At 39.4% G+C, this 25,381-nt stretch overlaps 1 protein-coding gene across 5 annotated transcripts in view; it reads right to left on the bottom strand.

The window, feature by feature from the left end:
- The window catches only part of col16a1 (collagen, type XVI, alpha 1), a 350,415-nt gene that overhangs the window by 153,302 nt on the left and 171,732 nt on the right, over positions 1–25,381 (bottom strand). For all 5 annotated transcript variants that reach the window (XM_039740383.1, XM_039740384.1, XM_039740386.1 and 2 more), the window contains 3 exons: positions 18,105–18,131; positions 17,153–17,215; positions 16,810–16,842 (listed from right to left, as the gene is read on the bottom strand). In XM_039740383.1, the coding sequence (XP_039596317.1) occupies positions 16,810–16,842; positions 17,153–17,215; positions 18,105–18,131 (123 nt within the window). The remainder of the gene's footprint in view (positions 1–16,809; positions 16,843–17,152; positions 17,216–18,104; positions 18,132–25,381) is intronic.

Below are 25,381 nucleotides of genomic sequence, written 5' to 3'. Positions count from 1 at the left end.
CATCTGCTGGTGAAAGGGGTACATAGAAACAACAGAAAAGGGCTTGTGCCATTTGTGTCACTGGCACAGCAAGACAGACCATGCTAGAAATGACCACGATCTATCAAGTAAATGGCACTGTACTGTACAGATGACATTCTGTTAATGCTTAAGAAACTTTGACTGACATCTCATATAATATAAAAATATTGAAATTTGAGCTATACAAATTTATATTACAAGCACTTTTGTGCAGAATGACAATACATTCCAGTCTTCTTCCATGTTAGGTACTGGGCTACTGACACCAACTCCCACTAATTGGAGGCTACTGGTACTAAATATGAAAAGCATATACTCATTTTCCTCTTTGTTGAGTTCTTTTCATCTCTCTTTTTCTCCCTTTTTCATTTTCACATATACAGATGATGTGATGTCACTCATTCTTTGTCTACATGTCTGTCAGATATCACAAAATAACCTGGTGTTATAAATGCTTTCTCTGTCACTCTGGCCATTGTGCTTTGTTACACATGTCTCGTGCTACATTCAATTTGGCAGGTGGAACATGCTTCAGTTTTCATGGTTCTTTGTCCCCCTCATTATTTTTTGCCACCAGTGCCCAAATTTATCAAGTGTCTCAGAGTATAAAAATGATTAAAACTAGCTCCAAATTTTTCAGAATGAGACAAATTTGGTCCTACTCTTAAAAGTAATAGTAAAATAATTTTATTTTCTAATTTCCTAATCTAGGAAAGCAATGTTAACTTCATCTAGATTTAGAAGAGGCGGCACGGTGGCAAAGTGGTAGCGCTGCTGCCTCGCAGTTAGGAGACCCGGATTCGCTTCCCGGGTCCTCCCTGCGTGGAGTTTGCATGTTCTCCCCGTGTCTGCATGGGTTTCCTCCCACAGTCCAAAGACATGCAGGCTAGGTGGATTGACGATTCTAAATTGGCCTTGGTGTGTTTGTGTGTGTCCTGTGGTGAGCTGGCACCCTGCCCGGGATTGGTTCCTGCCTTGTGCCCTGTGTTGACTGGGATTGGCTTCAGCAGACTCCCGTGACTCTGTGTTCGGATTCAGCGGGTTGGAAAATGGATGGATGGATAGATTTAGAAGAGCCTGTGAACTGTGCTAACTCTCTAGGAGCTACCAGAAGAGGTGTTCAGGCAGAGACCGGCATGCACATACTGGAAAAGGCAGAATGTTGTGGAAATTCTTGACAACAATGAACTTGTACAAACATATAAATTTAACAGAAATTAAATAATATTTGTAACAAATCTTGCACTTCACATGATCACTCCATCTACACAAAGACGCCATGCACTTTCAGCCAAAATGAAAGTGCTGGTAACATTATGTTTTTGTCCATGGGAAAGATAAAACTTTGCAATAGTGATGACTTAGGTATGTCATAACCAATCATTTCTCAAGTTCTGCATCAAAATTTCAACTCCCTTTCAACATGTGAGGTAATACGCAGAATTATACATTTCCCCAACAGCCCTCGTGAGTTAATATTACTGCATTACCTGCATAGCTGTATTTCCTGGGGTTGTTGGGTATGAGTGACAACATACACATATGTACATGCATATGTAACTCTCAAACAATATCACAGTATCAACACACAAGTAGTCATGGATGCAAACTTCAATGTAATGATCACCTAGACAAAAAGACTAAGGCACGCACCAAATGACAGTTAATTCTGATAATGTGGAATGATCCACAGCTGTACTTTCAGAACAATCACCTTCCAGCTGTTATGGACATGGGAAAACCTCAAAATTAGCTACGGCTGTTTCTAGCACCATTTCTAAAGCCATATTCACTCTTCTAGTGTTCTTGATCATCTTCCAGAGTTGTGTGCTGCATCTCTTTCCATGTTCAACCCTTATACTCTATGAGGCTCTTTTTTCTAATGCCCTTGGAGTCTCTGCCTGCCTTTTTAGACCTTGCTGGACTGGGAAATTGTAATGCACATTTTTCCAGGGGTTTGTGGAATACAAAGCTCAACATACCTGTGTGACATTTGCTGCCCTATCCAGCTGTGTCTATCTTCGGGGTAATATACTGTACTGTATTATTCTTGATATTATTGCTGAGTTGGCAACAATTGCGTGCAGCTTAGTGTAATATCCTACCTTATTACCGTATTTACTCGCAAATAAGTTCTCCCCCGGATAAGTTGGGACTTTACAGTATAATTTCTGGTATTTTATAACGTCGTCGTATAAGTCGAATGTGGAAAACTCACGCTACTGGTGCAAGAGATTATGATATACTAATGGCCACCTAAAAGAGTAACCACGGAGCACGTTCCTTTTTTTTTTCTATGTATTGTGCCTACATTTACACACGGTAATACTCTAACTATTCCGAAGAAATGTTTGCACTGATTTGTGTTTTTTATATCTCACACCCTCATACATCTTTATTAAGAGCATCCCTTATCTACAATGGAGCATTTGATCAGAAGAAAATGTGAAGCTGGTTTTAAATTAAATTTTATTAAAGTAGCAAAAGAAATTGGTAACTGCGATGCTGCAACAAAATTCGATGAGTCTGAGAAACTGATTTGAGATAGGAGGAGACAAGTTGATGTAATAAAAAAAAATGTGTCACATTTTTGAACGGCTGTAGGTTGAGGTCTGATTTTATGAACGATTTTTCAGGTTTCAAGACCCGATTTATACATGAGTATATATAGTATGTTTTTCTTTTTCTTTCTCTCCTACTACTTTGATGATGATGATTATTATTATCTTTGTGATAAAGCCATAACATTAATATCAGAAAACTACAAAATTTCATCATGATTTCCAATAAAACTATAAAACGCCTTCATAAGTTCGATTTTGCGGCTCAGGATGGTGTAAAATCGTGATGCCATTCATTCTTAAACATTATGTCCTTCTCCTAGCTGGGATTGGATGGAGGATACTTTGTAACTACTTGTCATCTTCAAAAATGGAGTAGGAAAATTCTCAACTGTGAATAGCATGCCAACTCCAATTGCCCGAGTTCATCATATTGTGAGGTCATGTCCAGCAAGGGGAGTTCATACTGCTGTGATATATGGTCGGCCAGTCATCCCAGCCAAGCAATGCAGCATGGAGGTGCCCTGAATGCCAGCAGGGAATTATGGACAATGGAGTTTTTATCCACATCCCTGCTGGATACCATGGGGGCTGCTAGAAGGTGCTGCAGGAAGGAACAACAATTGTTTTCCCTAAACAACCCGGAAGTGCGTCCTAGTCACATGGACAGAGGAAGTCACGTGATTGATTCCAGATTGAAGAAGAGGAGTTTTTATCTGACCCAGAAGTGTTACCAGTCACATGGACAGAGAGAGAAAACACTTCTGGGTCAAGGACTATAAAAAGGACTGTGGGAGATCCCAGGGTTGAGCTGAGTCAGGAGGAAGGGTGGCAACGCGTCTGGGAGTAGGAGAATTGATTATTGAGAATTGTATATTGTGTATTGATTTATGAATATAGTGGAGTGGAGGGTGCTTTGTGCACTGTTGTGTCCAAATAAAAATTATTATTGGACTTTTACCTGGTGTCTGGTGTCTGATCTGAGGGTTCAAGGGGATGACAGCGCTGTGACACTGTATAAAAAAAAAAAGTGCTTTTGTAAAGTGTTCTTTCGCTTGTCATTTGCCAGAAACACAGTATGAGAAAAATGACTGTGCAGGATAGATGAGGTCTTTAATTATACTGTTTGCCTTCCTAAGGCAATTTGTTTTCTATATGTCCTGATAATATTCTGTGCAGCCATCAGCCACCCTCTGCAGGGACTCCTATGAATCTGTAGAAGCTTGACGGAACAGATGAAGTAATGTGAGTTGTCCTCAGATGTCTGAGAACGTAGAGGAGCTGGTAAGCCTTTTTGATAAGAGCTGTAATATTTTATACCCACCTCAATGTATCTGTGATAGAAGAAACACATGGCTGCTCACCCTCTCCACAGCATCTGTTTTGACCTAAATGGCTGTGTGAGACTGTTGTCCCGGCACCACTGAGCCAGGAATTAAACTTCCCCATTAGCTGTTTCATCATTGTTTCATGAGGTATGAAAAGAGTGTCATCATGAAATTTATTGACAGAGCTGGAGGTGCGTCCGGCCGCAAAGTCACAGGTGAACAACAAAGGTTTGAAAGTCCAAAGTCTAGTTGAAAAGGGCGGTGTTTGGTGGTCTTCATTAAGGGTACAGCAGTGTTACATCCTGAGCTGCAAAAAGACCTATGGAATAAAACTTTCCAATATCCAGATTTGCCAGGCTGATATGAAATGCAAGAGATATGGTATCCTTTATAAACTCGTTGTGACAATATGCAAATTGTAGATGATCACAATTATGTGTAATATTTAATATGTAACCACAAAGTCTCTTAACACTAGAATTACCAAAGCCTCGGAAAAAACTTGTAGATCCGGCCCACCTTAAATCCGTTCACACCTCTCCGTCAGCGTTTTTTGTCCTGTAAATGTGCCAATAAAGACAAGCAGCAAGCAGCCTGCTATCCTATTCCCCCACCACCACAGAACGTACACAATGTTCTCCTAGCTCATGCCTTGATTGATTGATTTGATATGATGTCAAAAAAAAGAGACATAGGTATATATGATATTTAGAATTATTTATTTTATGACCTGTATAGTACATAATGTTTTCCAAAATGTACTATACAGGTCATAAAATGAATAATTCCAAATATCATATATACCTATGTCTCTGTTGTTTTTTTTTTTATCAGTGCGTCTTTGACATCATCTATACTAATAAAAGGCAAAGCCCTCACTGACTCACTCATCACTAATTCTCCGATTTCCCGTGTAGGTAGAAGGCTGAAATTTGGCAGGCTCATTCCTTACAGGTTACTTACAAAATTTAAGCAAGTTTCATTTTGAAATTCTACGCGTAACGGTCATAATTGAATCCTACTTACATACATATATACGTCCATAGCCTGCAGCTTGGTCGCCGTGTGAGGCGACGTTGCGTCCCCCATCCCCACGCCTCCCACCTAGTTGGCTGCCTGCCTATATTGCATCATCCATCCCAACGCCTCCCATGTAATTGGCTGCCTGCACATATAAGGCTGTCCGGCGCTCTGGTCTCTTCATTCCCTTCTTTGCTTCGCCATGGTATTCATGTCTCCCTGCTGATAACTGCAACCTTTTTATTTAATCCATGGCTTCTCTGCTGTTTTATTGTTTGTTTATTACGATTATAGTTATTGTGTAGGTATTTTAGACTTAGTTTACTGTTCAGGTACCCATTTCCTTTACTGCTCCAACCGTACCCCCATTAACATGTCTATCGTGGTGATCACCATTGATCAAAGAACTGTCACTTACCGAGTGGTTTCCATGCTCGGAGATGCCGCCTGCCTTCTCCATTCTCTGTGTTACATATTGCATGGCCATATCAGGCTCACTCTTGCTATCCAGAGGAACATTGTGTTTTATGTATTGAATGACTGGGACAGGTTGAAGGTGTGGACTGATGATGACGGTACAGAAGATAATTATACTTCACAGGAGCACTGCCTTCACCTATGGTTCTGCATGTGAGTTAACGGCTGCCGCTGAATTGTTCGGTTGTCGCTTTCAAGTGTACCGAAATGGCCAAATATTTTACACCTTTGGAGAACTGCCAAAGCCTCTTAAACATCTTAGATTCACAGGTGATGATTTGAGTACTGGACACTTTGATGTTTATGAATGTTTCAACTCTCAAAAACTGGATGCAAAGTTATCAATTAAACCGGTTGTATGCTTACAATGCTTGACAGATGCCGAATGTCACTTCAACACAACAAGCCCTGCAAATACAAACGTAATTGAAACAAACCATGAAACTCAAACCGATTATGAAAGCAGCAATCCAAGCTGTGAGAAAACAGTAAAAAGGAGGTGTGTCAGACATCGTGGTACATTTTCTGATGCAGCTAGATGGAAACAACTTTGTGACGCTGCCGGCAAATCCACAAGTTAATAGACATGCTGTTGCTAAATACTCGCAGGCAAATCTACAAGTTAATACCGAGAATGCCTGTTAAACATCTTAGATTCACGAGTACAGATTTGGGTAGTGAACACTTCGATGAATGAAACCTGTTATCTTTACAACGGTTGACAAACACGGAATGTAACTTGAACACAACACTTCCTCCAAATATGAACCTGATTGAAAGAAATAATGATAATCAAATCCTTGATGACAGCAACACTCATAACAGTGACAAAACAATTACATTGACAATCATGTTACGTTATTTTTAAAATGTTTCCTTTTCTTTTTCATAACTTCTTTAACACACTACTTCTCTGCTGCAAAGCGCGGGTATTTTACTAGTAGACCATATGGTGCATACTAATTCAGCGTGAGCAGGAACACTCAATAAAACTGAATAAAAAAAAATCAAGTGACGGTGAGATATGAAGAAGGCAGATTCACCAGCGTTTGTGTGTCAGCTTTTATCCCTACAGATCAGAGAATGTCCAGTTCCATTGCCTCAAAACATCACTCACATCTACAGTTACTCCCAGTTTCAAATAAAAACTAACAGCATCAGATTCCTAGGGCGGTAGTATATTGTGATCATGACTGAGAGAATAAAAGTGAAAATAAACGGTAACTTTTACAAGTCTTATTAAATGTACACTGTCTGTTACAGACGCAAAACAAATGTATGTGTGTACTGCATAATATTAACAATAAGAGTAGCTCACTACTGAAAACGGCAAATATAGCAGGGAGTCGGGATCGAACCGTGGACTTTTGACTACAAGTCAGCGAATCTTACCACTACACCACGGAAACTGTTGTAATGTCTGTTGAACCTTTTGTGAAAGTGTTTATTTGATCTTTGTGTAGCCCAGGTTAAAATGTGCTTAACTAACTAACTGATTTATGTAAATAAGTTACTGATGTAAAAAAAATGTAAATGTTATGTTTTAAACTGTTCGTTTTAGTGTAGCAGTTCGTTACCTGGTTATGCAGACTTTTATTTTGATAACCGGATGGGTAGAAAAAACGGAAGGTGGTGGAAGAACCGCGAGAGAGAAAAAAAGAAAAAAGAGGGAGAAAGCAGGGCCGAGTTGGTGTAGCAGAAAGTTTGGGGAGACAAATTATCAGCACGATAATTTGCTGGAATATGAACTGCTGATATAAACGGAGAATTTCGATTAGGCGTTCGCAGTGTTTATCCGGCAATGAACCACTCGTTAACTCAGCGAGGAAAGTAGCAAGGTGAAGAGGCAGTAGCTAACGCAGCTCAACACGCTTCTGGTGGACGTTCGTTTATTTGGAGGCGCTTTCAGGATTAGCTCAGCAGCGGTTCCCTGCTCGTGGATAGAGGCGGAGAAGTCGGAAGGATTTGATGGACTGATAACCACATTGCCAAGTAGGGTACTTTTTTATTTTGTTTTGTTGCTCCTGGTGGAGTGAAGGGACCGTTAGGTTTTTATAGCAACGCTCACAAGCTACGAATCAGGCCTGCAACGTTTTGTTTTAAATAGTGTGATAAGAGTGAATGTGTTTTTATTATTAATAGTGTAATATAGTTTTGATTATTTCCAGTTTATTACTTGTGTTTTGTTGGTTTATAATTAAAAGGGGAGTTTACCATTGTTTTATAACCCAGTTTCTTGGTGTTTTTCTATAAGTTTGTTTAGTATAAACCATTGAGTTGGGAACAAATGTAACAGGTAACTTAATCTACCTTTATTTATTTGTTATTACCTGACCAGTGTATTGCTATACTTAATTAATAATGTTTTGTTCATAGTGACCCGAGACTCAAAATATTAAAGTAATTAAAATTATACTAATTTAGGCATTGGAGTGAAGAACTCGGGGCCCCTTTCTACACACTGTTAGAGTAGACGGGCTACATAAAATGGAGGCACCGCTGGGATAACTGTGTCTTGGGTAACCAGTGAGTTTTTTTGTTTGGTTTAGTTTTGAAAAAAAAAATTCCGCTAAGTAATGGCTGAGAAAACTGAGTTAGTTTCTGAGTTAAAGAAATGGTGCAGGGGTGAAGGATTGAGTGAGGCTCATGGACTGTTAGTTATTGTCCCTGAAGATGTGGAAATAGCACATATTGAAGAGACTCTTGGGACTATTAAGTGCTTGGGCAGAGTACGTGTTAGGGAAGGATTTTCAATTTGGAACTGAACAGCCTCATGGTCTTGTGTGAAAGCAAAACGCCCTAACTGCCGAAAGTGTCCCACCTGAGGTGCATCCTCCTGAGGGTGGAGAGGCATGGCCATTAGTTATCATAGATAGAGCCCCAGCTGCAGATGAAAACTTTCATACCAAATTAAAGTTGCTAATGCAGGCTGAGGGGAAAACTATGGAGGACATTAAAGCTCTACTGCCAGGTGCACAGAAGCCCACTGGCTCAGCTGATTCAGTGATACAGGCATTTGGTGACTTCTTAGAAAAGACCCATAGACCCTCGTCTGAAGGTGGATATCGCCTCGCATCTTCTCAGGAACACAGCCTGTCCCAGCAGGAGAGGAGCAGTTTGACCACTGGCTTGAGCAAGCATGGCTTATGGTGGAGGAGAGTGAATATACAGCTAAGGAGAAAAAACGCCGTTTAATGGAGAGTTTAAAAGGCCCAGCACTAGAAATAGCAAAGGCTGTACGAACCAGTGATCCTGATGCTAACCCTACAAAGTACTTAGAAGCTCTTGAAAGTGCCTTTGGGACTGCAGAATCAGGGGATGATCTGTATTTTGCTTTTAGACTGATGCAGCAGCAAACAGGGGAGAAATTGTCAGATTTCCTCAGGCGTTTAGAACGGTCTCTCTCTAAGGTTGTTCAGAGAGGTGGCCTTCCCCATGCTAATATGGATAGAGCACGTTTGGAGCAGTTATTGAGAGGTGCCGTTGCGCAGACCTAATGCTAATTCAGTTGCGTTTAGAGAGAGAAAGACTGAGCCACCCACCTTTCTACAACTCTTGAGTGAAATACGCTGAAGAAGAATATGAGGCTTCCAGGAGGAAACTCACGCTTTTGTGCATCCGGTACAGCCAAAACAGACAAGTGATTTAAAACAAGCTGAGATTCAAAGCTTAAAAGCGGAACTTAAGGAGCTCAAGTCTATAGTTACATCTGCTGCAATTTCATCGACTGAAACTCAGAAAGAGTGCTCAGATAGTATGTTCCAGCCGATACACACGTAGGTGAGCTCCGTGCTTTACAGAAACAAGTAAAGAGACTACAGATCCAATTAAATAAGAAAATGACACCAGCCGATAGTTCAGCCAACCCAACTACGGTGTCAGCAGTGGAAGTTTCCCCTAAAGTAGTAAGCTCTTCCCCTAGAATCTCCAGACTAGCTGAGGAGCAATTCTGCTACCGGTGTGGGGAAAATGGACATTTTGCAAATAAGTGCAATAATCAAGAGAATCAGAGCAAAGTCATTAAAAGACTAATTCATGCCCTGAAACCGTCTAGGGAGAGTCAGCCTAGGACTAACCCGTCAAGGGATGAAAAACACTGCATAGTTAAAAGAAGTTTTGCAATCGCACCAGAACAGGCAGGAATACCTGATGGTTTGATTGGTCCACCTAGCATAGTACAGTTAAAAGTTAATGGTCATTCCTGTGATGCTCTGTTTGACAGTGGCTCCCAGGTTACTATCATCTTCGAGGCATGGTATCAAGAACACCTGTGTGATGTCCCAATACATCCTGTGTCTGGACTGGCTATTTGGGGTTTGAGTGAATCACAGGATAGTTACCCCTACCGTGGTTACATTGTAGTGGACCTTGAGTACCCAGCTGAAGTTATTGGTACCTGTAAAACTGTAACTGTTCTTGCACTCATTTGCCCCAGTCCTAGGACTGCGGACCAGACCCCTGTTATTGTTGGCACAAATACCAGTCATGTCAGGAGTTTAGTAAAGCAGTGCAGAGACCGTGGATTTGATATCACACAAACTCTAGGAATACAGGCTGACTGCATCAATGAGATTGCTGTTACTGATCCTGTCTCACTCACCTGTGATGAAGATGACAAAGTTGGTGTGGTGACATGGCAGGGCCCCGGATCTTTGACTATTCACCCGGATGAGGACCAGCCAATTGTCTGTAAAGTTGATTTTAATCGTCCATTAGGGAAAGAGATACTGATGGTTGATTCATCTCCCTTAGCTCCACTTCCTGCCAGCGTGTTACTGCAGTCCATGGTTGTGCCAGCCCATGAAGTGAATGTTAACAGTTTCCGAATTTTGATCCAGAACCAGTCAATTAGAGGCGATCATACCAGTGGGAACAGTCATGGGACATATGTATCTCACTGAAAGTGTTACTGCTGTCCCTCCTGAAAAGACACCATCAGCAAGTTTGGATGTCAGCCAGATTAATTTTGGGGACTCACCTGTTTCAGAGGAGTGGAAAGAACGGTTGAAGCAGAAGCTGTCCAAAAGACCCAACGTTTTCTCCTTGAATAACTGGGATGTGGGATTAGCTAAAGGGGTAGAGCATACCATTCGGCTATCTGACCCCAAACCATTTAGACAGCGTTCTCACCGCCTCACTCCTGCAGACATCGATGATGTGAGAAATCACCTCCAGGAGCTCCTATGTGCGGGCATTATTAAAGAGTCTCGCAGCCCCTATGCTTCACCAATAGTGATTGTGAGAAAGAAAAATGGGACTATAAGGATGTGCATTGATTATAGACTACTGAACAGCCGAACAGTGCCTGATCAGTATACAACACCTTGCATTGATGATGCATTGGATTCCTTGTCTGGAAGCAAGTGGTTTTCTGTCCTTGATTTGAGGAGTGGCTATTATCAAATAGCCATGGCTGAGGAAGACAAGGAGAAGACTGCATTCATCTGCCCCCTGGGGTTTTTCCAGTTTGAACGTATGCCCCAGGGAATAACTGGAGCCCCTGCTACTTTCCAAAGATTGATGGAAAAAACAGTTGGTGACATGAACCTGCTCCAAGTTCTTGTGTATCTGGATGATTTGATAATCTTCGGAAAGACTTTGGAAGAACATGAGGAGAGACTTCTCAAAGTGCTCGACCGACTTGAAGAGGCTGGTCTGAAGATCTCCCTTGATAAGTGTCAGTTTTGTCAGTCCAAGGTGAAGTATCTTGGACACATTGTGTCAGCAGATGGTGTCTCTCCTGATCCAGAAAAGATTGAGGCCGTTATCACCTGGCCCCAGCCTACTGACCTGAAAACCTTGAGATCCTTTTTAGGCTTTTGTGGTTATTACAGGAGGTTCATAGCCAACTATGCTTCTATTGTCCGGCCACTAACTGAACTAACAAAAGGTTATGCCCCAACACAAAGGAGCGAAAGCATAACAAAGATCCTATCAAGAGCTACCTGAGAGAGTCGGAGCCCTTTGGCAACAGATGGGACCAGTCTTGTACTGATGCATTCTATAAGATCATATATTGTCTGACCCATACACCTGTGCTGGCATTTGCTGATCCTGACAAGCCATATATCCTACATGTGGATGCTAGCTTAAAGGGAATTGGAGCTGTTCTCTACCAGGAACACCCTGAGGGATTAAGACCAGTGGCATTTGCCAGTAGGAAGTTGAGTCAATCTGAAAAGAACTATCCGATACACCAGCTTGAGTTCCTGTCTCTCAAGTGGGCTGTTGTGGACAAATTCCATGATTACCTGTATGGGGCTAAATTCACAGTGCGTCGGACAACAATCCCTTGACTTACGTGCTGACAACAGCAAAACTAAATGCAGTTGGACACAGATGGCTCGCCTTATCCACATATAATTTTGCTGTACAGTACCGACCGGTAAGCACAACATAGATGCTGACCTTCTCTCTAGAAACTTTCCAAATGATGTTGACATTACCGAATGGGAGGCCATATCCCAGGAGGGGGTGAAGTCCATCTGTCAACGGGTCTGCCTCTTCAAATCTTTAGACAGTCCACCCAGGTATGTGGATCAGTTGGGAGCATCCTCTGATTGTGTTCCTGACATTTATGCATTCCCAATGCGCTTGGAATTGAAGTCACTGGAGCACATGTCAAAACCAGAACTTCTACGGGCTCAGAGAGCTGATAATGTGATTGGACCTGCTATTCAAGCAATTCTGCAACAGACCTGGCCAGAGGATACCACTAATAGTCCAGAGCTCGCTCAGTTGAAAAGAGAAGCTGACAAACTGATCCTGAAGGATGGCTTACTTCATCGGAGAAGCAAACGACCTTCAGGTGAACAATTCATACAACTTGTTTTACCAAAGGAGTTTCGTGAAACTGTGCTAAAGTCATTGCATGATGATTTAGGACACCTTGGCATTGATCGAACTACTGACTTGTTGAGGAGTAGATTTTTCTGGCCCAAAATGTCAAAAGATGCAGAGCAGCATGTTAAGAACTGTGGCAAATGTATTCTTCGAAATCCCCTTGTCAAAAGGCAGCTCCTTTACATCAGATCACCAGTACTGGGCCAATGGACCTTGTATGTATTGACTTTCTCTCAATAGAACCTGACTCCAGGGGCCTGGGAAATGTTTTAGTGGTCACTGATCATTTCACACGCTATGCCCAGGCTTTCCTACAAAGAATCAGAAAGCACATACGGTGGCAAAGATCCTAGTTGACAAGTACTTTGTGCATTATGGCCTGCCTGCTAGAATCCATTCTGATCAGGGCTAGATTTTGAAAGTCGTGTAATCAAAGATCTCTTAAAGATGATGGGAATTAGGAAGTCACGTACTACTCCCTATCACCCGCAGGGAGATCCCCAGCCGGAAAGATTCAATAGAACTTTACTCTCCATGTTAGGGACTTTGTGTAAAAATAAGAAACGACAATGGAGCCAACATGTAGGATATTTGGTCCATGCCTACAACAGTACAAGATGTGATGCCACAGGGTATTCACCCTACTTTTGATGTTTGGTAGAGAGGCCAGACTTCCTGTAGATGTGTGTTTTGGTACATCTCCCGAAGGAAAGGGAGATAGTCACTCAGTGTATGTTGCAAAGTTGAAGGAAGACTTGCAGAGGGCTTTCCAATTAGCCTCTGAGGCAGCTGATAAGAGTCATCAAAGAAATAAAAGGGCCTATGACAAAAGAGTTAGTTTCCAGTCTCTGGAGATTGGTGACCGAGTCTTAATTAGGAACTTAGGACTGAAAGGAAAACACAAACTGCAAACCCGATGGAGTTCTGTTCCATACACAGTAATGGGAAAAATGCCCAATCTTCCTGTCTATAGGGTTAAACCTGAAAGGGGAAAAGGAGACATCAAAACAATTCACAGAGACCACATTCTCCCGATAGGACAACTTGTACGATTTCCAAGGACAGAGGTGGATAGTGATTCTCCTGTCAAGCCAGACACCAGAGATGAGACTTATAAGAGAAGAAAGCGAATCATACCAGAGGTTCAAAACCTCACATGAGTTCCAAGATTCAGACTTATCCTCTGACTCTGAATACTGTCAACCTAGTAGACCCTATTATACACAATCAAGGAATTTGGAGCAAAAGCCAAGGAGTTCTGCTGAATCCTCGGTTGTTTTAGAAGAAGTGGTTACTCATTCACAGTCAGATGAGGGCCATGACGAGAATGGTTCTGAGGAAGAACCCCTAAATGAAAGAGAACAAGAGTCTAGCCAGGATTCTGCTTCTGAATGTGACAGTCTTTCCAGTAAAGAAGAGTCGGAACAAGACCCAGACACTACTGGGGCACCAGCTATAAAAGAGACAGAAAGTCCTAGTAATTCCAGAAGACTTAGAGAGACTGAGTCACGTCCCAAAAGAGCAGTGAAACCAGTAGTTAAGTTAACATATGATGAGCCAGGGAAAGGCAGAGATCAGCCTATTACAATCATACACAGAGGTGTTGTAATTAAAATTGGGAACAGTTAGAAATGTGAATGTTTGCCACCTTACCCATTATTATGAGTAAATAGTTAAGTCTGTTGGGGACACCAGACATTTAAAAGGGGGAGGGTGTAGCCCAGGTTAAAAATGTGCTTAACTAACTAACTGATTTATGTAAATAAGTTACTGATGTAAAAAAAATGTAAATGTTATGTTTTAAACTGTTCGTTTTAGTGTAGCAGTTCGTTACCTGGTTATGCAGACTTTTATTTTGATAACCGGATGGGTAGAAAAAACGGAAGGTGGTGGAAGAACCGCGAGAGAAAAAGAAAAAGAGAGGAGAAAGCAGGGCCGAGTTGGTGTAGCAGAAAGTTTGGGGAGACAAATTATCAGCACGATAATTTGCTGGAATATGAACTGCTGATATAAGCGGAGAATTTCGATTAGGCGTTAGCAGTGTTTATCCGCAATGAACCACTCGTTAACTCAGCGAGGAAAAGTAGCAAGGTGAAGAGGCAGTAGCTAACGCAGCTCAACACGCTTCTGGTGGGCGTTCGTTTATTTGGAGCGCTTTCAGGATTAGCTCAGCAGCGGTTCCCTGCTCGTGGATAGAGGCGAGAAGTCGGAAGGATTTGATGGACTGATAACCACATTGCCAAGTAGGGTACTTTTTTATTTTGTTTTGTTGCTCCTGGTGGAGTGAAGGGACCGTTAGGTTTTTATCATACGCTCACAAGCTACTGAATCAGGCCTGCAACGTTTTGTTTTAAATAGTGTGATAAGAGTGAATGTGTTTTTATTATTAATAGTGTAATATAGTTTTGATTATTTGATCTTTGGACTTCAGGTGTTCCACATTATATAGTTTATGCCAAGATTTTGTCATTTACTACTAAAATATGAACAACGTTTCTGTTTTAACAATGTGTTTACACAGATTATTGTAGAAACGGAACAAACATGAAGTGCATGTGTTCCAAATAGTGATCTATTATTTCAACTTTAAAACTCCAGCACTTCACTCCCAGATAATCAATCAAGGTATGAGCTGGAAGAACATTGTGCACGTTCTGCGGTGGTGGGGGGATGGGATAGCAGGCTGCTTGCTGCTTGTCTTTATCGGTACATTTACAGGACAAAATACGCTGACGGAGAGGTGCAAATGGATTTAAAGTGGGCCAGACTACAGGTTTTTTCGTAGGCTCTGGTAATTCTAGTGTTAATCACAACTGAACAGTTCTCCTTTTTTCCCTAGTTTGCCTAACTCAGTTAGGTGGGGATGAATGTAAATCCAGCTGATTTACACAATATAAAGAGTGGTGCACGAAAAACCGAACCGTCTCCAATCACTTGGCTTGAGCTATTATATAGGCAGGTGCTGTTGCGACATGGATGGAGCAACATGTCACACTTCTCACAAGTCACTTTCGTCTTCACAGAGGAACTAAATGTCAGCAAAGGTTTGTGGCCACCAAGATCACCGTACCTATCCACTTGCGACTTTTACCTGTGGGACAATCTGAAGGCAAAAGTGTATGTCAATAATCCAAAGACATTACAGGAACTGAAGGACAATATTCGGAGTGAAATTAGAAAAATTGAAGAGGCTGAGCTGTGTCGCATCTATGACAATATGGTGCGGCATGCAGAAAAGTGTATTGATGCACAAGGAAGTAATTCCCATCCCCTCCTCTAACCAATAAGTACAGATTTTCGTATTGCATATTTTTCATTTCGTGTATGAGCTAAGAAACGTAAGTTGACTTTGGAGTCGGAGATGGTATGTATGAGTGGACAGTCAGCCTGCAGAGAGGTTGTTGAGGAGAAAACTTTTTTTCTTTTCTATCAATTTCCATGGGGATGAGTGTCATGTGGTATCCTCGCCACTTAATGTTTTGTGTACCTTCTTCTGGACACTTTAGGTTGGTTTAATTCATTTTTCTGACAGGTTAAAATATAATCACAAAAGTATTTCCTACATGTTGAGCAGGGGCAAGTTAATTACCTTGCAGTTATGTAATGATATGTAGGTTCAGGTTGAACCCGCTCCCTTATGTTTCCAAGGTGAAATCCACAGACTCTAGATCACACCACCATGACAGACATTTTCATCATTTATAGATTTAAAATTAACACAGAGAATTTGCCTCAAGGTGGCATGCAATGTTTCTGAGTAAATTATGATATGCAGCTTTGTTACATACATAGTTGCTTAACTATAAAAAAATCTTAAATTAGATGAGATTGAATATATTACTGTTTACTAATACAACACACCTTTCTTATGCTTCAAGAACTGCAGAGCAAACAATTATCCCTCTCTTATATAAGAATAAGGTACAGGAAATGAGCTAACCTGGGCAAAAAAACCATTCCACTCCTACATATCAAAACAAAATTTGTCATTTTGAAATTTAGTTAAAGAAAATATGAGATCAGTTTTAGGATTTTGTCTTATGTTTTCTTTTGTACTACAAGTTTTGTATATGTGCTTAGACCCATTTCTGATAAATGACTATTCTTTTTGGTTTCTCCATTTGAAAAACTGTAATTTTCTGGGTTCTAAAATTTTAAAGTCAGTTGAACATTACAAACAGAAAGTACCCAAACTAGAAATGATTTAGGGGTCTAACAGCTTTGAGGCCACAGCAGTGCCACCTGCTGCTTGATGTGATTATCAATTAAATTCAATAAATGTAGAGATGTCTGGATTTAATTAAACAAGAGGCTGAGTTCAAATCAATATTAATAAAGTTAATCTGCATAACATCTCCAGGTCACCCTAAACAAGCTGATTCCATACATACTGCCCTTTAAAGCTTTTTATAATAGAGTTAACTATAAGTGTACAACTTTAACTAATTATTCACTTTCATTATATTTCCACTTCACTTATACGCCACAAAAAAAACCTCAATCAACCAATGACACATCAGTGTTACTCCAGGTTGCACATGACGGTCCTTCTTCTGTACCTTTAAGTGAACAGCAGGATGCTCCAAATGACCCTGGAATAAATTAAAAAAAAAACAGTAAACCACTTACTTTTCATATTTAAAAATTTCCTACATTGAGAAATTAAACTTCTTTTCACTTAAAAGTACTATCATCTTCTCTGACAGAACTGGACAGTTTTCTTTTAAGATGAACTGGCGTAACAGTTTTAGATAAATGAACTGCCTAACCAGTGGAGACTGAGGCCACACAGTTTCAAAGCTTTTCTCGGCCCTGTTAAATCAGCATGAGAAGTGTCCAGCTCAAAGGGCATTTAAAGCCTATCTAATGAACAAGGACAAACTTAGCAAGATGTATACATACATGATCTCCTATGTTGCCTTTAAAGACTGGAGTTCCTGGCATTGCCATCTCTGCAACTTGTATCTGAAAAATACATATAGCAAAGAAACATTAGCCAGGTCAGATCACCTGCTCAACAAAGTGCTATTTTATAAATATCTAAACTCATTCATATCCTCCCAGTTTTAAATAGGCACATATCATTCTCTTTACTTTGGATATCCTCTTAATTATAATTAAAGCAATGAAAGTAAGAACAATATCATTAGCGATGAAGTACAACTAAGGAACGCAGACTCACTTAACTCCATCTTAAAAAAGAAAGACTAGTGGTGCTTACCTACAAATTCCAACCTCCAATTCAGGCATACATAGTCCTATTACAGAGGTGCAGGATGCCAGAGCCTAATCTGGAGGGATGCCCATGCACCATAGCCCACTTTCATGTAACCTCATTTACACCAGATATACTATACAGTATTAGTGCAGCTCAAAAATATTAATCTTAATTAACAATCAAGTCTAAAACTAAAGCCATATTATACTTGTGATATTTATAATCATAATCAAGATGTGGCTGAAGATTTTTAAATGAAAGAATGAACATTGTCAAATGCCTTTTAAGGCTCAAGAAATTTCTGTTATTTATTGTACTTTTAAAAGCTTTTTAACTACTTTAAAATTTAAAAGAAAAGTTATCAAACATTTTTTAAAGCCTTCCCAGATAGTCTTTTAAGAAGGACTTTGAAAAAGACTAAATCTTATAAATTCAATACTGATAACGCATATTTGGCATATTTTCTGACATTTAAAAGCTGGACATATCCCTTGTAGTGACGTGCATTTAGACAGAACAATTTGCATTTACCATGGACCGTCTTAGATAGCATTCAGGATAATGCAGCCCTGCTGTAACTTGACTGACTAAGAGGCTCTAGGAACAGAGGGATGCTTCAAATCAGACCTGACTCACCTTTAGACCTGGTTTGGCAAACTCATCCTGAAAGATAATAAAGAATACTAGTAACACAACATAAAATACACTCAAATAAAATAAACACAAAAAAATAAACAAAGAAAGGAAAACCACCCAGAGCTGTGAATGACCATCAGAAGGTCTTTAAAAAGAAAGCCAGTAACTTATTTTGTTTAAACAAATGAAGGTTAGACAGAGATTAGCCGGGATGCCAGGCTCAAACAACGGACAGCTGCTCATGCTTTCTAATAAGTGAGGAGTGCACAGTATCATCTTTCTGCATTATTTACTAAGGTGACACCAGGGGGCAGAAAGCACACATCCAGCAGGGTGCTTCCTTTTTCATATAAGAATCTTGGAGGCATGATTTAAATTACAAACAGAATTGCCGGCACAGTTTAAGAATTGGAAATCAAAGAAAATCCCAGCGGAGAAACAGAACCAAGTTGAGACAAGTGAAACATATATTAAGCTGACAGCTTTTCATGTTCCACTGAAATTAGTTGCAGTCGGTCCTTTTGAGAGAGGACACCTAGCCCTGGCTTTGTAGACCACTGCAACTGTCGGTATATCACAGGCGTAGACACTCAGGTGTGTGAGGCTCTTATGCTTCTCAAGCAAGACACACACACATATGCATTCAGACAGCCTCCCCTGTGTGGTCTTTGAACGTGGTGCCTACTGCTGCTGCTGCTATCAAGCACCCATATCTGATTCATTTCAAAAGAGAATTACAGAAATTTTAAAAAGGTAAAGACTTTTGGGTAAGGAATATTCAGTACAAATCTATGTGACCAGCCACAAAAGCAGATATCCAAAGTTTATTTCTAATCATTTTTGCCAAATATATTTCATAACAATATATACATTTTCTGCTTTATTATTTGAAAGCATGATTTAATATGATTGCCAGGTATAATATCAGTTCTATTTCACACTCATAGAGGGACGACTTTAGCCTATGACAATGCAAAATACTGGTGATTGAACGGCATTTAAGATTTTGTTTTTCTGATATGCAATTAATGTTACAACTATTCCACTGTCAATCATGCAGGTAAACCGTAAAATATGCCCTTTCAATTTTTCAAGTATTTTTAATTTTGGTGTTCCTTTTCTTTAGACTCTCATTGAGAGATCTGTTGGAATTTAGTTTCCCAAACTCTGAAGGGTTGAGCTTCTAGGGACAAACAAAAAATGTATTTAAAAATGTATACTTGGCTTCAGTTATTCAGGTAAGATGAGGACTGTTTGTGAATATGTGCATTTAATGAGTGATGAAAAAATTGTTGCATATCAAGGCAATTATTAAAAAAAAAAAACTATGAAAACCTTTTTTCTGTCACCATTGCAAAACCTACATAGGTAAGTCTATATTCTGTTTCATAAAGCACAATTTGGAAAACGTCCAAATGCAAATAATTATAAAGATTTTGTACTAGGTAGAAAACCTTCTTAAGGCTAAACCTTTTTCATTAAATAAGCCTCTTCAGGCTACTTTAAATGATTTTCTTATTAAATGCAACCATTCTATATAGAGATGTTGTTAAATATGCATCCTTTAACTTTAAGTTCACCTTATTGGCTGCTGTTATTGACATGAGGATTTTTGCATTGATTTGCACTTTTTTTTTTACTATTTTGCATAATGGCTGTGTAAGCTTTATGTTCTATACAGTGGATAGAGCTGGTGGATTTCTGAAGTATCTATCTATCTATCTATCTATCTATCTATCTATCTATCTATCTATCTATCTATCTATCTATCTATCTATCTAGAGGAAAGGTCATAATTAAATGCCCTTTCAATTCCTAACTGATACTACAATTTACTACAAATAACTGCAGTATTTGTTAATGTTGTCTGCTTAATCCCATGTGTTAGTATACTTGAAATAATTTCAGTATACTGTACACTTTAGACAGGAAGGAATATACAAATAATTAAGGTAAAAAAAACTCTTGCCCTTGGTTGCATGTTCTATATTTTATGAAATCTCAAGACTTTATTTCTTCACTCTGGTGTCATGTGCAAGTACTGCTTTTCTCAACTTATGTCACTGTGTTGCAAGCCTGCCAAGCTGATCGACAGCTCTGCACATTATGCTGTGGTGTTAACTATACATTTCTCATTAATGCTGTCAATCTGTCTCATTTAGTGGACAAAAATACACAAAGAAATATTTTATTTATTATAGTGTCTAACACCACTCAAAAAAAAAAAACACTTCTTCATTGCATTATGACAGCACAAAAAACTATAAGAAGCTCAGTGTTCATGTTATAATACAAAATCTTCAAGCAAAAATTGGAACTACAACAAATGAGCAGTGGATGATTATCATCAAACAATGAATAGTCACTTATACAATATATGTATGACCAACTTCTGTGTTTAAGACCAGTTTTAGGAACAAATACAGGAATTCACCAATTGTTCCAACTTAGATAACCTGCAAAGTTTACATTAATGTTATGTGTTGTAGAAAGTGAAGTTGACAGCTGGTTTTAAAATAAACAGATCTTTTATTTTCACTACATTAAATTAACATACTACTTCTACTTGACCTTCTGTGAGGCCTAGGGTTTTGTTTATTCACATTTTCTGTCTGAAGTTTTAGAAAAACCAGATTGCTTTTCTGCCCAACTGCTTTGCTTTCTGTAATTTTCAAATTTTGTTTAATAAACAAAAAGTATTGTTTCTTCATAAATGTCAGGCAATTTGTAAAATCACTAAAACCACATTGTGATTTAAAGTTCATATCCTTACACTACGGATTACGCAAAACCTATTTATGCAGTATACTTATGTTGGTAGTTATAACTATTTATTGCATGGGTTTTCTGCTTGGTCTAGTATAATAATATGCACCCAAGCCTTTTCCTTCGCAGCACCTTTTCCTCTTCAGATATAGCCACCCATTTTGGCTTGTCGAACTGAACACTCTTATAACTGGAGCTGTTTAATTGGGGAAATGCAGCCAAGGACGCTAACCATATTGGCCTGGTTTAGAGACTCTACTCTATATGTGTCGGGGCTTTGGTTTCCCAAAGTGCAAATTAATTTATCGTTATTTTCACTCATGCAAAGTTACCAATCATTAGCATTACAGCTGTAAACCTTGTTTGCATGGCCTGAACAGGTGCAAGGAAGTCACTACCATGCTGCTGCTGCCAGCTTACAATGTCGGACAACAGAAGAGTACAATAGCACCAATTTTCTTAATTTTAGACACTTATTTGTGATTTTTTAATATCATTTTTGATCATTTTGACCCTTCTTCTACATGTTTTGCCTATATTTATTTATTTTTTTATGTATAAGTTGATTTCTGTCCACCCAGCAATTACTCTTCATTGGACAAATTCAGCATTAATGTTTGCAGTGCTCCATCTTTTGAAATGTATTTTATAAGGCATATGGTAATAATATGCATTGCATTTTATATTCCAATAGATGGTGCAGCACACACATTAGCACTGCTTTTATGAATCTCATACCAAATAACATGTAAGAGAGACATAGCAACCAAGATACGCTCAGATACACAGACAACCACACACGCACTTGTCCATTTATTATGGCAGTTACACTAAACTAGTCAATTAGTAAAATATTTTGAAAATAAAAGACAGGCCTCCCCCATTCTCCTAGTGTTCTATGAAAATCTGCAACCAGCATCAATATGGGCATTTTGGAAAATGCTGGATCATGCCCGTTGACTGCAAATCAAATGTTAGATCTTAGTGCTGCTAAATTTGCCCAGGGAAAGAGTTAGCAGAAAGAACCTTTAGGTCTAATTCACTCTGCTCCCTAAATGGAAGAATATTACTAAGCAGTACTATAAGCTGAAGTGCATTTGTAAAAAATCAGCAGTTTAAAAGGGTGAAAAAAGGGTAATCCCATAAACAGAAGTCTTACCTAGGTTAACATTCAAAGGATGTTGAACTGAGTTTTTGGGACTGTGCAGGACAGTTGTGTAAAGCGAAGACACTCTCATGTTCATGAAAATAGCCGGGGATGATATGTGCTTTGTGATATGGAGATTGTGCTCCTGGAAATATCTCTCTATTATAAAAAAATCTTGGAAGGCTGGAAGGAGACAAGACGTGATTTTCTCAGAGAGACACTTTCACGTCCTGCGAGATGACTCTTTGAACCAAAAGATTTAACAGGGCCGGAAATAAAACAAGGAGCAGATGACAAAATAGAATGTCGTAAAGAAATCAAAACTGTTGACGCGGTACATATGCAGAGCAGGTTAGAGATACTGGAAGTATGAAAATTCAAAATTCTCAAAAAATGGATAGTAAAGACAAATGGAAATTATTACTCGGTGAAATATTGGAACAGCGAAAAGAGATTGAAGAATATATTGTTCGGATTTAAACTTTAAGTTGGAAACTTGTAGTTCGTCTAATTCATGTTTCCATCAGAAAAAAAAAAAATAGTATTTCTTCTCAATGAAGAGGCATATCCGCGAGAATTAAAAGATTTGCTGCTTGGTAAAAGTGAAATCCCGCAAGAGAAATCATTTCTCATTTGTGTGAATGCTATTGTCAGACAGATTTCTTGTAAAGGGAAAGAAACAATATTCACTCATGGGCAGTTACACATTGTGTTGTAGGGCTGTTCGATATAACGATATATATCGGATGACAATATGAAAACGTCTATCGCTGCACATTACGTTATCGTTTGTTTCGTGGTGTTGCAAAATAAACTGTTTACGGCAATGTTTTTTTCATTGTTTTGATGGCCACCACGTGGATGCAGACACACTAGCATGGCTGATGAAGACGAGGCAACACCAGGTAGCTCCACACAGAAGGACCTTGTTCCTAAACGAGGGGCTACCTCTGTAGTATGGAGATGGTTTGGATTTGAAAAGTCTGACACGGACCAGAAAATGGTACTGTGCAAATTATGCTGCAAACCGATCGCTACCACAGACTCCAACACGACAAACCTCTTCTACACCTCCGCAAAAAGCACGTGAGCGAGCATGCAGAGAGTTTACAACTGAGAGGCAGGCCACGTAGGATATTACAGTTGTAAAGGTACTATTTAAACGAGCATGTTAAAAGCTTGGAAGATTAATTGCTACCAAAACAATTTGCTTAAGGCATAATTTTCCCTGCAGCGTTTGCTGTCAGCGTTAATCTTGTTAAAATTACTGTAGCGTCTTCCAGACGTAATGACGATTCGAGGCGGTCACTTGTTTAGTTACCTCTTTATTAAACACAAACAAAAAAAAATGGTTGCTGTTGGCCACAACCACGCCGAACAGACAGCAATCCAAAAACAAACTCTCTTAGCTAGGGGCGACAAGATCGTCGTCCACTCCTCCTTTTTCACAGCGCTTCCCCCATCCCTCCGAACCTCCTTTACCTTCCACTCTATTACAGTCCATCAGAAATAACAGGGACAACAGAATAAATAACTGAGAGGGATGTAAATCACAGAACACAAACTGCAGAACAGAACTCTACAATAAAGAACAGAACGCTACATTACGTTTACGCCACAACTGCATTAACACGGCAAATCTCCGTTAACGAGTTACGCGATCACCCGTGCTTGGGGCTGGACGGCATCAACACGTTAGCGCCGTCCAGTCCCACGCACTGGGCGATCCGCTGTAACTCATTAACGGAGATTTGCCACACTACGATGTGCAAATTAACATTTTACTAGAATGTAGCCTAAAAAATATTATATTTAATATTATATATTTAATATATTTTTGTCGTAAGCCTTATTGCTGCTACAGTTTGAAGTACAATGTTTACATTTGGTTTTGACAGTTAATGTTAGACTTGTATTTATTTTGTTTAAAGGGTTTATTGGCCTTATATAGTTTAGTTGTTAGTGCTTTGATCCTTTTATATTTAATATATGTTGTGAGAGTTATTGCTGCTACAGTTCACATTTTGTTTATGTCAGGCATTTTATAAAGCAGTATTTTATATTGGGCCTTTAGTAATTTGTTTTTGAAAAGTGTTTTATATTTGATACATTAACATTTTATGTTTACATTCTAAGTCAAACATTTGCTCAAATGTTCTAAATAAAAGAACAGAAATAATTACAAGTTAAGTACTTCTCATTTTTGATTTTTTTAATTTAAATGAAAAAAAGGAGTGGTGATTATATAAACTATTCACTGAATACAAAGAAAATGTACTATATCGTGATATCGGGATATGAAATGAAATATCGGGATATAAGATTTTGGTCATATCGCACAGCCCTATTGTGTTGTCACAATGTAATTCCAAACATGGAATCAAAATTCAATGCGATATTGATGAAAAGGTAAAAGAGTAAATGATCGAATATATGAACATAGATGATATGACAGAAGTGCGCAGCGCGAGATGCAGATCACGCGGCACGGCATTAGCAGTAAGCCAGCATCTGATCAAGCAAAGAGGACGTAAAAAAACTGTATTTGTTTCCCATTGTATCACCGTTTAAGGGGGGGTTTCGGACAATTGACTGCGTCTCCTTGGGGTGCATTCAGCCCCCCTCTTTACAACACCAGCGGCAGAGATGCGGGCCGGGGAGGGGGGTTGATTAGCAAGCAAAGCCCCTTAGTCGATTCAATAAAAGAACTGAAAATGGATGAAAGGGATCCACATAGTCAGCAGCAATGCTTATTAACACTGGAATTTAAATGATTCTCATTTGGTATTAAGAAGACTAATATATGCAATGAAATCTTTCCTTGCACCATTACTCTATCATCGCTAGCCTGTAGCCTAGCCTAGCCTGCTGATTAACTGTACAGACTGCATATCTGTTGTTAGTCATTAGCACTAAAGCATAAGTAATATGATAGTTATGATTTGTTACTAACCCTCACCTATTCTGTTTCTCTTCTCGGTATTCAAATGTGGCACCTGATGCTACTCCCCAGCTGCCTAGTTGTTTTGCCTGCCTAAGGTAAAGTCATCTCTGATGGAGGATCGCAGGCATCATCGGGTAGAGGGGTCCTTTCATTGGATTGGCTAGCCCAGAGCTGACTCGGCTGTGAAATGGCCAATAGGGGAAGGCAGCTTGATGGCTGAGGTCTCCAGGTCTCTGAACAAATCCAAATAATATTATGTAATATCATCTATTATTGAATTCTGTACTTGTAATATTTCTATTGCACTATTATATTGTATTGAGGATTACCTGTGTTCTGTTCTGTGTACTGTATTGTATTTACCTCTTTTTTTAACACCCACTGCATGCCCAACCTACCTGGAAAGGGGTCTCTCTTTGA

Source organism: Polypterus senegalus, chromosome 17, assembly GCF_016835505.1.
Source record: "Polypterus senegalus isolate Bchr_013 chromosome 17, ASM1683550v1, whole genome shotgun sequence".
In the NCBI taxonomy this organism is placed as follows: Eukaryota; Metazoa; Chordata; class Cladistia; order Polypteriformes; family Polypteridae; genus Polypterus; species Polypterus senegalus.
The sequence above is the reverse complement of the archived record's forward strand: the minus strand, read 5'-3'. Positions and strand labels throughout refer to the sequence as shown.